This window comes from Aegilops tauschii, chromosome 5 (assembly GCF_002575655.3).
Source record: "Aegilops tauschii subsp. strangulata cultivar AL8/78 chromosome 5, Aet v6.0, whole genome shotgun sequence".
In the NCBI taxonomy this organism is placed as follows: domain Eukaryota; kingdom Viridiplantae; phylum Streptophyta; class Magnoliopsida; order Poales; family Poaceae; genus Aegilops; species Aegilops tauschii.
The window spans coordinates 9,455,326-9,470,523 of NC_053039.3; the positions used below are offsets into that span (position 1 = coordinate 9,455,326).

At 46.1% G+C, this 15,198-nt stretch overlaps 1 protein-coding gene and 1 non-coding gene across 2 annotated transcripts; one reads left to right on the forward strand and one right to left on the reverse strand.

The window, feature by feature from the left end:
* The first annotated feature begins 5,783 nt into the window (after window positions 1-5,783).
* LOC109742483 (uncharacterized) lies at window positions 5,784-6,698 on the forward strand. Its single transcript, XM_020301569.4, has one exon. The coding sequence runs from the start codon at window positions 5,929-5,931 to the stop codon at window positions 6,325-6,327; it is 399 nt and encodes a 132-aa protein (XP_020157158.1). The 5' UTR covers window positions 5,784-5,928; the 3' UTR covers window positions 6,328-6,698.
* Window positions 6,699-15,064: 8,366 nt separating this feature from the next.
* TRNAA-UGC (transfer RNA alanine (anticodon UGC)) lies at window positions 15,065-15,137 on the reverse strand. The gene has a single exon. It is a non-coding gene; the product is annotated as a tRNA-Ala (tRNA).
* Between the last annotated feature and the right edge of the window lie 61 nt (window positions 15,138-15,198).

Consider the following 15,198-nt stretch of genomic DNA (forward strand, 5'->3'; position numbering starts at 1 on the left):
TGCATGCTCCTCGAGACGTTCACTGGGCTGCCGTCAAGCGGATTCTCCGCTCTATCTGTGGCACTATGGATCTTGGCGTCACGCTTCACGCCTCCGCCGACACCGCCCTCACCGCCTACTCCGATGCAGACTAGGCGGGCTGCCCTGACACTTGTCGCTCCACTTCGGGCTATTGTGTCTACCTTGGACCCTCACTTATCTTGTGGTCGTCCAAGCGGCAGCCTACGGTCTCTCGTTACAGTGCGGAGGCTGAGTATCATGCGGTGGCCAACGCCGTCGCCGAGTGTTCGTGGCTTCGTCAGCTGCTTCAGGAGCTCTCTTGTCCTGTTGACCGTGCCACGGTGGTCTACTGCGACAACGTCTCGGCGGTCTACCTCTCCGCTAACCCGGTGCATCATCGACGGACCAAGCATATTGAGTTGGATATTCATTTTGTTCGGGAATAGGTGGCCCTTGGCCATATTTGTGTTTTACACGTTCCTACTTCCCAACAATTTGCCGATATCATGACCAAGGGCTTGCCTACGGCGTCATTTGAGGAGTTCCGATCCAGTCTTTGCGTCAGCCACGGTGCCGCTTCGACTGCGGGGGGGGGGGGGGGGTGTTGAGTATATGTGTTATGTGCATATTATGTAGTGGGCCCGCCTCCTAGTTCCTTGTATAGTTGAGGTCCGTGGTCCACCTTTGTACATCATATATCTATACCTACTATTAAAGGGAATAGGTATTCTTGGTTTGGTTTAGTCCTTTTCGTTTGGTTTATACACGTTAAGCGATCTGGGCCAGGTACTTGTATGTTGATGGGCCTTTTATGGGCTTTCACAGAGACCGCGAAAAATAATTGGGTCAAAATAAATCAATGTTATGGGAATTGAACACAGGACCTATGCGCCTTTCTATTTACTAATCCCAACTCACTCTAAATATACGAGTGGCAGTCATCATGTTTAGGGGGAGCTAATTAAGCGAATGAGCTAATAAAGGAAGGATTGTGGGTATAAATAGAATATTTAACGGACGTGGCTAATTAAATAAAGGATTATGGGTAAAGCGGTTGAATAACTAAAAGAAAGATTGTGGTCTTAAAAAATTCTACATGAAGGGTTTGAGTTACTACCTCCCTCTCGATGTATAAGTCATTCGTGTATTTCTAGGTCATCGATTTGAGGAATTAAATATATATTATATGTCATGAAAAGTATATCACTAGATTTCTACACGGATGTAGTTTGTAAATATATGTATTTTTGTCATATATAGGCTGTGGGACATTATGCTTGCACAAAACATCAATTTTTCCCGTTGCAACGCACGGACATATGTGCTAGTACATGCCTATGCACGAAGAACAATACATCGTGTAATTCACGTATTCTACAGTAGTCCAAAGGGCCGCCGCGAGGTGGGACGCCTCCGGGTGTACTCCAGTACCAACGAAGGGGAGCTCTGGGTAGACAGTGGCGGCGAACTAGAAGGTAGTATACATCACTATGCTGAACCGAAAGCACACTCATCCCAAGAAAACAGAATGATGTTCATCGTTCAACTAACTGGTAATTATTATTACTAATAATTTGGCATCAGCCCCACAAGTCCCAGTCTCATCACAGGGCGGAGGACCCAGGATTGTGAGAGAATTTACGTGAATATATATTCCGTTCCTCCGATTGAATCGCTCCCGTCGTTCGTGCGTACAAGTTTGACTGGCCAACTGAGTGACGCAATACGCGGTGGCCGGCAGCCCCCAGTGCACGCTCTCTTCCCTTGCTTGCTCGGACACGCACGGTCTTAGTCGTCCTGGCCACCGGAGTCAGCATGGCATGCACGACGCACGTACACGCGCACTCACAATAGCACGTCCAGTCAAGTGAAAAAATTGGCGCGAAACTGACTCGAGAGAGGTACACGCACTCGCTGTGTACGTACGTTGGAGTAGTAATAGTACACTGTCCCATTCGTACGGGTTCTCCCTTGTTTTGTTTGCAGATGGATAGAAAGCGAGGGCCAACCTCGTTGCAGATAGATAGATAGTTACTCTCTCCGTTCCAAAATAGATGACCCAACTTTGTATTAACTTTGTATTAAAGTTTGTTCATCTATTTTGCAATGGAGGGAGTAGATTAGATAGGAGCAACAACAAGAGACGATGACGCATGTGAGGCCGCCGGGATATATAGGATTGGCATTGGCAATGGCAAGGCAGCCGACGATTGCAACAGCCACCTCGTGTACGCCGGTCCAATTGGGCTAGCTAGATAGGTCCAGGTACGGTACGTGCGCGGTGTGCTCTCGTCGATGCGTCCAACAAGCAGCTAGCTGTGACAGAGATTTCCTTTTTCTTTTCGATTTCGACGAATGCTTGGTTAATGGCGGCCGCGCGACGTTGTGCTTTTTTGCTGGTCAAAAAGATGCTTCGTTTGCTTAATCGGTTCACTCGAAAAAAAAATTGTATGGCTATAGGTCTTTGATTACAAGTGTTTTTTAGACGGCAATAGCAGGGGTGTTCAGGGTTCAGCATTCTTAGAGCATCTCCAGCCGTTCGCACCCCAGGGGCTTGAAATAGCGCCGCCTGGGGCGAAACTGGCGATAAATTCGGCGTGAGGGCGATCGGGTTCCCAGCCGCCGCACCCAGGTCGTCTCCAGACGCCGTTTTTTGAAAAAAAAAAAAGGAAATCGGCCAAACACGACAGAAATTCGTCCAAACTAGGCGATTTCATCGATATTTGTACCAAAACTTAAAAAACACACTAAAAACGACAAACTACGCCTAGCACTACTACGCCGCCGCCGTCTCACGCCATCTACATGCCGAGCAGCCTGTGGAACCGGGTGTAGTCGCCGTTGCCGTCGTCGTCGTCGCTGTCAAGGATGACGATGCCGCCCTCCTCGCGTCCGCGGCGCCGAGCGGCGATCTCCTCGAAGGCGCGGCGCTGGCGCTCCTTCTGCTCGCGGACGTAGTCCACCCTCGCCCACTTGAGGTCGGTCTCGTCAGCGGCGGCCATGGCCTCGAGCTCCTTCTTCACGGGGAGCAACCCCAGCTCAGTCTTCGGCCTGGCGAGGCGGGAAGAAGAAGGAGAGGGACGGCCGCCCTCGTTGATGACGAGGGGGCCGCCGCGGGTGCGGCGCCCGAGCGGCATCTCCTGTGGTTCCGGCTTGATGGGGCGGAGCGCCGGCGAACCGGAGGAAAGGGAGCCAGAGCCCGACGACAAGGAAAGTGATCCAAGCAACCCTGCCATCCTTTTGCGTCACTCTCAGTCATCAACCTCTGGATGTCTTCCTCGGTTGGTGCTCTCAAGTACTCCGGCCAAAAACAGCGGTCACTGCTTTAGTGAATCTTTGAACAGCCTCCAACATTGTGTCTTCATCAATGCAGACATAGTCATCGATTTCATCGGCCGAACACCCATATGCCAATAACGAATAGACGCAATGCATTTCATGAGAGGGCTTGCACTTATATCTCCACATGCATTTCTCCGGAGCTTGAACCAATGATCATATCTCTGAACGGCTTTTGCAATAGTCTGAACGGCTCTTGTGCAGGAGTAGTAATCTTTATTTTTTCCCTTTAAGCGAAGGGAAACGATTGCCCTGGTTAATAATCACCAAGTGTCCACCACCTCCGTTGCGTGCCACGCGTCCTCAGCATAAAGGCGAGTGCAAGCACCTATTTCCACAACAATGGGGGTGTTGCAAATCTTGGCGGCGAACGGCTACTGTGATGCGAGGCGGCTTCATTTTGCTTCGTTTTATAAAAATATAATCCTGCAACAAGTCCTGTGTTGCACAAAATTAATCCGCAACAAAACGGTTGTTGCAGAAAAATTCTAAAAAACTACAGCAAGATGTCTGTTGCAAAAAACTGCAACAAGGCATCTGTTGCGAAAAAATCTACAACAAGATGTCTGTTGCAAGAAATTTTCGCAACAAAGCATGTGTTGCAATGATGGATGGTAACGCTCGGCCGCCTGATGCATCAAATCTAACAGCTCGCGCACGGCCGAACCTTAGAAAGATCAGCTGGCGGACGCGTAGCGCGCCCCTTAAGTGAAAGCGGAAGCAGAAGACTTGTCTCTTTTCATTTATTGAAGGAAAGATTAGTCCGTTTTCAATTAGGAATATTAAAGTTTTTTTGCATGGTAATAAGTGTCTCATTCATATCATAAAGATCAAAGTACAAGTCACATAAGAACCAACATGACAAAACTGAAAAGATAGCAGAACAACTCTGAGCTTGACACCAACGTCCGTCACCTGCCTCCGGCACCACCACAACAGTCACCGAAGAAAAGAATGGCAGATCACCTTGTCACCCGAGCTCGACGCGGCTCCATCGCTGATATGCAGCTTTGCGGACCTCTAAGATGGCTCACCAAAAGTGAAGCCCTTGCCGTTGAAAAAAACAGACTGGGGCAACACCCCGGACACGTCATCGAACTCCAGATCTGGCACCCCGGCATGACTAAAACCCCGAAAGAGAAAACCATACATGTCATCCACGAACCACGAACCCAGTACACGTTCCGTCTTCCAGATGTCGTCGATGCAGATTAAAGTTTGCATAGGGTAATTAGAGCATGGTTAATAGTATAGCTATAAGATCTTGCCAGATCATCTATAGCCGACAAGTAAAATAGTTGCAAATAAATATGTACTACCTTTTTGATACATGGCCCACCTCAATCTCTCATAACATGTCCAGGAGCGTGCTGCACTCGGTTACAACCCGCCTACGTCATCCTATTGTACTTGTTTTTATATGTTCGGGTGTGGCTAGTTCTAAGTTGACTAAGACTTTTTTTTAGGGTAAGTTGACTAAGACTTGAGGAATAAGGAACATAACCAATACGGGAAACAAGGGAATACCGGACCATATCTGCTTTTGCGCCATGACAATCTCACTCAATTACAGGACCTATAAATATTAGTACAGTATACCCGGGTCCTCGGCCAAGATCTGGTGCTGCTACCCGAAGATTTAACTGAATAGCCATCGCTGTTAAGATATGGTGGTGCTACCCCAGATCCAATGAGAATTTGCGCGTAGCTTTTTGTCTTTGACATAAAAAAAAAGTAAGGTTGTAATAACAAAACTGACATTTTATTTTCTTTGCCTTGCAAGTGAAACAAGAAAGACTGTATAGTTATTTCGATTCTACAAACAATCAAAGGATTTCGCATGCAGTCGACTGAGATTTGGCAAGACCGTATATGTTCCCGTAACTCATCTATAGCCTTGATACTCATCGAGGGGGATGAACAGGCTAAGATTATATGGTGATCCGTACGTACGTACGTGTCAGCTGTGGCTGCAGAGACGTAGGAGTACTATTTTAGATAGGAACAAGAAGTTGAAGAGATGGATCGATCTAGAGGATGGTGGTGATGCAGCACGCCGGATAAGCCAGGCGGCCAGCCAGCCAGCCGTCGATGGCACCAACCTCGGCACCGTAGGTCCAAACTAGGAAGGCGCAGCTGTTGCGCCCTCGCCGATGCGTCCAACAAGCAGCTGACGCAGAAATCTGCAAGTCACAAAAATTCCACAATAAAAAACTCCGCCGAGAGATATTTGCATGGCATGGCTGGCTGGCCGGCCGGCCGATCGCTGCATGGCAGGCGGGCGCCGCGATTGACCGCCCGTCCCCATCCACGTGTTGCGTCGCCGGCGCCGCCACCCAGCCACGCGGGCACCCCGCTTCCGGCTTGCTTCCGCCGTCTTCTCTTCTAGAAGCCTCTCACGGTCTCAGCCCCTCGCGCACGCGCGGACGCCCGCTATATATACCTCCCCTGCCCCCGCCCTCGTCTCCATGCTCCATATACTCTGCCTTGCTCTGCTTCCGCTTCTTCTTCCTGTCGCTGCAAGTGTAAGTTCTTGACCGATCGTTCAAGCGCCCACGGTTCGACTTGGTCGGCCGAGCACGTACGTCGATGGACCATCTGCTGCACCATGGGCACGAGATGAGGAGGCCGTCCGTGCCCGGCCACGAGGCGGCGCTGAGGGCCGTCCAGAAGCCGCCGGCCAAGCCGTGGCGCGCGGGCGGCGGCTTAACGCCGGCGCCGACGCCGCCCAAGGTGTACCGCGTGGAGCCCCGGGAGTTCCGCGACCTCGTGCAGAGGCTCACCGGCGCGCCCGCCGCGGCCATGGCCAGGCAGCACCAGCACACACATCAGCTGCAGCGCGCGCCGACGCAGCCCGTGCCCGTGCGCCCCGGCGGTGTCGAGGACGCCGCCGCCGGGGGGCAGATGTACGCGCCCTGGTGCTCGTTCCCGCTCATGGGCCCGCCGGCGTCCATGCAACCCGGCCTCGACGGCCACCATCTCATGTAGAGTAGCTCCGCCCTCCGGCATGCCGCCGCTCTTGTATGTACATCCTTGTTTTCTAGGACAAGCAAGCTAGGCGGGCGCGTAAACTTCAAGGGAGCGAGTAAAAACTTTTTAATATCCAGCCAGTTAGTTCTACGTTCTTAGCAAACTCTTTTCCAGAAGAAAAAAAAAGTTGTTAGCAAACATAATACTCCCGGTTAAAAAAGGCAAATATAACACTCGTTTGCTCCCTTTGTAATATTGTTAGCAGCAGCACAAGATGTAATTACCAAGGTTGAAGCGACAGTATGTTTGCGATGAACAAACTCACTAACGGTTAATCATCTTTTTTATTTGGCAATTAGAGAGAGTTTTGTCTGATGTTGTGTGGTTGCCTCGTTTTTCAATAAAACTGGGGTGGAGAACCCTTTCTTTATAAAGAAGTAGATTCACTAAATGTTTCTAACTGAAGTAGAAACATGCTCACCCATATCAGCAAAAGCTTTTACATTCCTCAGCCCATATTTCTAGGGGGCCAGGATAATGACCTTATCTAGGTAGAGAAGTTTCCGTGGTCTTGAGTGCCAGTGACCCAAAGATCATGGAACGTCAAAGGGGGGAGGGATGTCAATTTCATCCCTAATGCGGGCGTTACACGGACGTGAGAGTGCGGCCCTATTTTAGGGTGACTTTGCATTTAGGGCAAAGGTCGTCCTATCCTAGGGTTTCATGTGGAGTTTATGTTTTGTGTTTAGCATGTCTCTGGTCGCGCGGAGATCTTTGGCCTTGTTTTTTTTCTCTTTCTACGGGGAAGATCTTGGCCTTGTTAGGGACATGTGAGCCCCAAATGATAGCAGCGTTAGGGTCCTTGCGAAGTTGACGATGAGACTAACTATAGGCCGCACCCAAGGAGAAGTCACGTGGCCAATAGTGCTGAATCGCTTGTTAAGCATATGGCGCAACCTGGAGTATCACAATAAAGGAAAGCGTCGTACTTTTTAGGTTTGTGGACATTTTCCCAGCAGGCGAGATTGTTATCACTAGTGCAAGATTGCTCGGTTGCCTAGCAAACATGCGCTCTTCTTTCGGCATAACATTTCTATAAAAAAAAACTTGTTTTACTGGAAGGAAAAGGTTAAAACCAAAAAATGATCTACGACCCGATTACAAACTACGAACTGCTTTGAGTTCGAACCTAAGTGAATTTGGATCTTAGATTGCATGGTACGATAGATGCAGCTTTTTTGTTCCATGCGGAAACCGCTTCCTCGCGGTAGTGACACGTCCGCTAGCACGTAGATAGGATAGTTATTTCATATTGCGGCTGGAATTTTTATTGGATCTAAATGAACACTGAATATACGAGTCTTCAGGACAAAACGCAGCCGATTGCAGGCTAAAGTGGAATGGGATTCCCTTGGTCAAATTCCGGGGTTTTTTTTTCTAACGTGTGCGACTTGGTACATGTCTTGCCCTGTGGGTGTGTGCCCGCGTACTAGGGTTTTGGTTCAGCTCAAAGTAGTAGTGTTGAGGAAGTGAAGAACTAGCCCCTCTCCACTCTAGCCAGGATAGTATTACTACGTAGCAGGGACGAGCAGTCTAGGTAGCCCGGCGTGCACGCACAAGACTGGCGGCGTTCTTCCATTCCGGTCGACCTTGCTGACCGTGACCGGCCGGCCGGCGCGCGTGGGTCAAGTCAAAGATGCTGGCCCGTCGCACACCCTCTTCAATTTGTCGCGTGCAAAGTGTACCACTCACTTCGATTGCGTTGTAGCCGCCATACCATACGCGGTTACATTGATTCGTTCGCCGGCACACGTGCAGGGATTCTCCGTATGTATGTATGTATGTACCGTCGCATGACCGCTGGGCGCCGAGCGCTGTCACAGTCACGGTTTGACAAGTTAGTGCAGGGCCGATCAATATATTAGCACCGTGTGTTGCATCATTATCATTTTTTTTTTTACAAAAACTTCCGATCTATTCATCCAAAAACAAGGCAGTACAAAGAATACGTAGAATACGAAAAGTAACGACCATGCCAAAACCACATGAAAGGTAACAAAAATCACGTTCATGTTCGTTGTCCACCTAACGGCGACTATAAGCACAGAAACGAGGCGAAGACACGTCGTCGTCAGTCTAACTTTCACATGAACCCACTTGATAATACAGTTTGCTATATATCGACTTAATAGGACAAAATGAAACTAGTAAACAAAAATATACACAACAACTTCATAACCATCGCCGGGGAATTCCAAAGACTTCATTGTAGCACACAATTTTTAGGGGTCATACTATTCGATTAAACCAAATCCTTAGGGTCTTTCACATGTGTTTACAAACACATTAGTCCCTTAATTGTTTTCTCATTTAATCATCCAAAATTATCATGGGACACTACATGCACTTACAGGGATCCGGAGGGGAATCCCCGAATGTAAAGAAATAGTTCTCATGATTTCAAAATCGGGGAAACATTATAGAAATAGGATCAAGGCAATAGAACATTGAAGGCCCTAGACGGGCTTCTGCCTACCTCTATATAGAGGGGTGTACGTCCATATATCGCTTATAGCGAGACAGACGGTAGCCTCGCCTGAAGCGAGACTCTGGTCGACCAACCCAATAGGATCGTTTGGGTTCGTTATGTAGGTGTGCTTCGTTCGTTTTTATCTTTTCCTTTTTTTTAGTTCTGCTTATATTTTTTGAAATATTCTAAATGCGTATATTTCAAAAAATAATTTACTTATTCTTTAAAGTTGCTGATCGTGCATTTAAAAATGTTCATGCAGTGTAACATTATGTCCGTGCATTTTAAAAAATATGCATACCATTCAAAAAAGTTTTAAAACGTACACGAATTTCCGAAATTTCTATACAAGGTAAAAATGTTCGGGTAATTTTTTTAAAAATGTTTCTAACCATTCAAAAAATGTTTATCAAATGTTAACACATTTGAATAATACTTCTCGCCATTCATGAAATATTTAAAAATGTTTACACAATGAAATATGTTTTCTAATCTATTTAAAAAATGTTTCACACCATTCAAAAAAATGTTCAGCGTTACAAAAAATTGTCAGTGACATTTTAAAAAATGTTTATGAAATGTAAAAACAATGTCCATGTAATTTTATAAAAATGTTTCATACCATTCAAAATAAATGTTCTCACACTTAACAAATGTTTTTGATGTAATAAAAAAATTCATGGCATTCTTGAAAACGGTCAACATGTTTAAAAAAAATGTTCAGTATGCATCTGGTAAATGCTAAACATTTAATTGGGAAAATATTTAATGTGTATTGAAAATCTGGTCAACATCAATCTTAAAAATACCCGACATGTAAACTAATGTTCAATGTCTTATATTAGTTTACAGAGGGAGTATAATAAACAAATAGTAGGCGTAAGACTTCAAGAGAATAATCGAATTCTTGGATTGGAAATGTATAATCGATGTTTTCTTGTCCTAAGTCCTCGCTTGTACAACAGCCAGTGACAACGAAAATAATACTCCATGAATTAGACAATAGCCTGTGTAAACGTGGTAGTGTCATAACTGTGTATTCAGAATCTGGGAGAATGATATATCCTTGTTCATAGAGCTCAAGAATAATAAAATGTGCATTACTGCCAAGTCCAAATTGAAAAAGGATCCTTTGCAGTTCAAACCAAGATATTAAACGGCTGGACCCTCAGCAAGGACAAATCCGCCGACTTCAAAGGATATTCAAGAGCATAAGATTGAAAACATAAAAAAAATGATACATCCCACATCAGATCGTTCAACACAGATTAAGATCAAAGATCAAGATGATACATCCAGACAAAAAACCTATTAGGGGTACTTGCTACTACAAATTAGTCATCCACCACGCTTGACACCAGCACTGACAGCCGAGCGTTGCCCTCACCCAATTGAAGACGAGCAAAGAATGCACTTAGACCTCCAACCGGGCAGCTGTCTGCACTGCCCCACGGGGGTGAGCAACGGAGGGCGTTGCCCGGAAGAAAATGAAGCTGACGAGGGAGATGACAAAACTACCACATTAACGTACCCGAAGATCTCCCAAGCAATACAAAATCTATGTAATTTGTAGAACGTAACGTCAACTCTGTTATGGGGCAGGATAGGGGGCCACTGCCCCCCCCTCTTCCGCCCACTTCACCATGTTATATTTGTTCAATTTTTATCGGTATCGATAAGTGCCGAACGTCCATGTTTCATGCTCTGGCCCTGAACGACCTTTTGACCACGGGATTACAGCACTGATCTTAAAGTGTGTCAAAGCAGCCACGTCATCGATTCCTTTCGTTCGGAAAAGGATGTGGTTGTCCCGAACGTTTTCATCGCCCCACGCCGCTACCTTATCCATTCTCTGCTCACCCGTCGGGCAAATCGACAGACCTCCACTCCAGTCCCATCCCCTCTCCTCGCTACAGCGCACAGAGGAAGAGCACCATGCGCCGGCGACGAGGCGGCCATGCGAGGCGGGCAGCGGCGGGCACCAGGTGGGCGGTGCGGGGAGGAGCTCCACCGGATCCAACATCCGGACGTTGCGTGGCTAAGATGAGGTGGGCTGATGTGTCCTCGCCGGTGTCGCGCCTCCCAAACTCCCTCGGAGTTGAGCCTCGACCTTGGCTCGGCAGCGTCGTCCAGGCACCTCCCAGCAGCCATCCTAGGAACACCCAGCGACGTGCGCGGTGTCCGGCCACAGGGAGGCTCGCCGGAAGAGCAGTTCGTCGGGGAGCGCACGAGGAGCAGCTGATGGGGAGGCTCGCCGGGAGCGCGCAGCCGCAGTCGGACTCGCCGAGCCACTCCTCTGATGACGGAGGGGAGGTCGGGGGCAGGTCGTCAGTGTCTACATCGTCGTCGTCCGCGACGGCGACGGCCCAGCGTCGCCTCAGTTGCGCCGTCCTCCGCACAAGGAGGTCCAGACCGACTAGCCGCCGGCGCACTCCATGATGCAGGTGTCAGCAAGCTCGAACGTCTCGCCGACCTGGGCGCCTCCTTCAGCCCGGCAGCGCTGGCCTCCACTCCAGCAGCGGCCGTTGCCCCTACAAGCGCTAGGTCCTGGCGCAACACCAGTAGATGTGCCGCCTGCACGAGGATGTTGCAGGCTACAGGTTCGTTCGTTGGACATTTGAGCTCTCTACCATCAGTCGGGTGGATAGTTGAAATTTTCAATGTGCAATCAAATTACATAGTTCATTTTTTCACATGGCATTTTTTTGTTGTGTTCACTTTGTGTGCAAGCTGTGGAAGATGAATACCCTAGGATTTTTGCATACCATGGCATTTTAAGTTCATGGAAGCATGGCAATTGTAGTTTATAAACATCACTAATGAGTTCATTTTTTCACATGGCAACTTTTGTTTTTGTGTTCACTTTGTGTGCAAGCTATGGAACATGAATCCCCTCGGATTTTTATGTATATCATGGCTTCTAAGTTCATGGAAGCATGGCAATTGTAGTTATGGGTAATGGCAAATTCCTTTTTCCTTTTCCAACAATGGCAAACTATTTCTATTTCTTATGGGGCCATGTCAATATATATTAAACCATGCAAATGTAATTCATGTGTCATGGAACCTCTTTTCCACTATATGATTGAGACGAAGAAAGTGTGCACTACATACATGGCATTTTCTTATACTAACTTGGTGTAGTTGCCTTGTTCTTTTGCCAAATCAAATGGCCTTCAACTGTTTGTTGGTTGGTAGCTGATTCGTATTGAGTTCTAATCTGTGTTAAGAGATAGGTTAGTAGTAGGCCATGACAAAATTAGGAGAAATATTCAAAATAATGTGGCAATTTCTGTGGAGTGACACGACAAATAATCATATGACATAATTCATAATTTTTTGTCTACTCACACTTTCCATTTATAGATAAATTTTGCATGGTCGCATGGCATTTTTCTCCTAAAGTGACACGACACATGTTTTTCACACATTGACATGGCAAATTTCAGGTAGCGACCTTGCCATGCCCCTACCAAGTAGATCATGACAATTTTTTGCCATGATATTTAGGTAGTGACATTTGTCATGACCCTACTATGTAGAACATGTCAAAAAAGTTAACATCCCATGGAAATCTATTTTATTTAAATAGCATACAAGATTCATATATTCACAGTTGCCATGATCTTACGGAGCTACTTTTGCCAAGTTATTTATTGTTTTTACATTCTTTTCTTCAAGGAAGATATAGATGCATGGCAAAAATTCTTTTCTGCACCGTGGAAAATTCAGTTTATGCACCATGGCAAATTTAGTTTATGTCCACGGCAAATTTTGTTTACGGTCCATGGCAAATTGTATACTTTAGACCATTGCAATTTTAGTTGATACTTTTTCTAAGTATCATATGAAATTTTTACTTCATTTCCATGGCAAATTTACTTTCATTTTCCATGGAATTTTTAAATATGTTTTTGCGATGGCAAATTTTACTCTTTTTGCCGTGGCAATTTTACTTTAAATGACATGGAAAATTTTACTCTTTCTTTGCCATGGCAAGTTTTACCCTTTTTTGCCATGGCAATTTTACCCTTTTTTTGCCATGGCAAATTTTATAACATTTTTTCATGGCAAAATTTTACTCTTTCTTTTGCCATGGAAATTTTTACTTTATTTTGCCATGGCAATTTTTACTCTTTTTTGCCATGGCAATGTTTACTTTTAGTGGCATGACAATTTTTTTCTTTTTTTTTGCCATGGCAATTTTTACTTCTAATATAAGGTGATGCATGAAATAAATCTCTAGATGAACTCCTGCTAGCTGCAATGGGAACATGGCAATTTTTGCAGAAAATGTCGAAGATGGCAAATTTGAGTATAACATAACAAACTTTTTTGTGTGTAGAACATGACAAATTGTTGAACAACTTTTGATAGATTTCCCATACAATTTAGTGTACTTACACTGTGGACTCACGAGCATGTCAACTTCTTTCATAGCATGGCAAAAGACCATGGCATTTTTTGTCGTGCAAACGAACAATGTGTATTTTGTCACGGCAAAAATAGGGCTTTTTCGTTCTTGTGGGCTTTTTTTACAAGAACAGGCCTATAGGGGCGATGGGAAGGAGCGTTCGGGCTGGGAGGCCTCTCTTCCCGAACGATTTCGTTCGTAGGGGGCAGCCTGTCGCACTGAACTTCTCGTTCGGTCTGGGAGGCGCCCAGACCGAACGTTCGGTAACAAATCTATGTATCTGTTACATTTTTTCAAAAAGTTGCCATGTGTTTTATTGAAAAAGTATCCTAATTTTGCCATCTTTTTTGAAGAAAAACTTACTAAATTTGCCATGTGTAAACATTTCATTATAGGCCGTGCGATATATATTTTTAATCCATGGTAAATCTATGTTTTGAGGTCATGGACCATAGCAAATTCCCTTCCTTTTCTTTAATTTTCATGATAGAAATTTTATTCTTTAGTGCCATGGAAATTGTATTTTTTTTAAACATGGCAATTTATACTACCACACCATGGCAAATTCCTCACACTTAATTTTGTGTTCAAATTGTGCATACAATCTATGGAAATTTAAATAGGATGGCATTTTTTACTATGAATCTTCCGTGGCAATTTTTTTTGTTTCGATGATGGAAATTGCCATGACTATTTTTTCTTTTTGCTTTTAAAGTTGATGACATTGTTGTTTCGTAGCAGTGCAAAATCTCGGCTTTAAACTGGCACAGCAAAAAAATAATTGGGCTTTTTTTAGCTACCGGGCTGTAGGACAGGGTGGGGGCGTGGGGCGTTCGCGCTGGGGGCCTGTCCTCCCGAACGAATTCGTTCGGAGCAATCTACCCTCCAGTACCAACAATTCGTTCGGTCTGGCAGCCTCTCAGACCGAACATCAGCGCCATATCGACGTCCATTTTTATTTATAGTTGAATACATATATTACATATATTCAGGGACAAAGCACCCATTATGCTACTCTTTTTTTAGCAGAACTAATTGTTCTACTTGCAACTACAAGTAAAAGGTATACACTAACACTGCCTTTAGTCAAGTCTCTTCACCTCCTCCTCCTCCTCCAAGAAAGAAAGTTAGGGTTCATGCCTCTTGCCGGCGCCGGCGCAGATCCGCCTCGTCTCCGGTGGCCGTAGGGCCATGGAGGAGCGGTGGATCCTGGCAAGGGCCGGCGAGGGCTCCGTTTTCAGTTATTTTTTTCAATCTTGTTAGGGTTTGTGTCCTACTCAGGAAGGCGAGACGGCGGCGGCTCCCTGAAGATGGAATAAAGGTCTCCTCGCCTAGCCCCCGTTCCGGCGGTGCGTCTAGCATCGTTGGTGGGCGTGTGGAGATGTGTCTCCGGCAGATCTATCTTTGGTGGATTTGCTCGGATCTCGTCGTTGTTCGTCTACGTTCGTGTGTCTTCGGTTTAGATCCTTTCGATCTACGCTATTTTTCATCGGCGGCGGTTGCTGTTCTGGGGTGCTGGTCCTATGGGGCCTTAGCACGACGACTTCCCGACTGTCTACTACAACAAGTTGTGCCCGGCTCCGGCGATGACGGCGGCGCGCCTTCGGCTCGCTTCGGTGCTTGTAGTTGTCGCTAGGTGGTCTACGGATCTGAATGTAATTTTTATTTCTGATGTTCGTTGTACTGCCATGATTGAAGATGAATAGATTGGAAGTTTTTCCAAAAAAAAGATATACACTGATGTTATGCGAAATAGGCTGACAGATCCACTTATGAAGGCCCAAGAGATGAAGAAAATAAAAATCAAAAAATGGAGATGCGGGGGATCGAACCCCGTGCCTCCCGCATGCAAAGCGGGCGCTCTACCATTTGAGCTACATCCCCATGTGTGTTAAAATTGGCTGTAGCGTTTACTACCCATTGTTAGGTAATCCCAGCTAATACT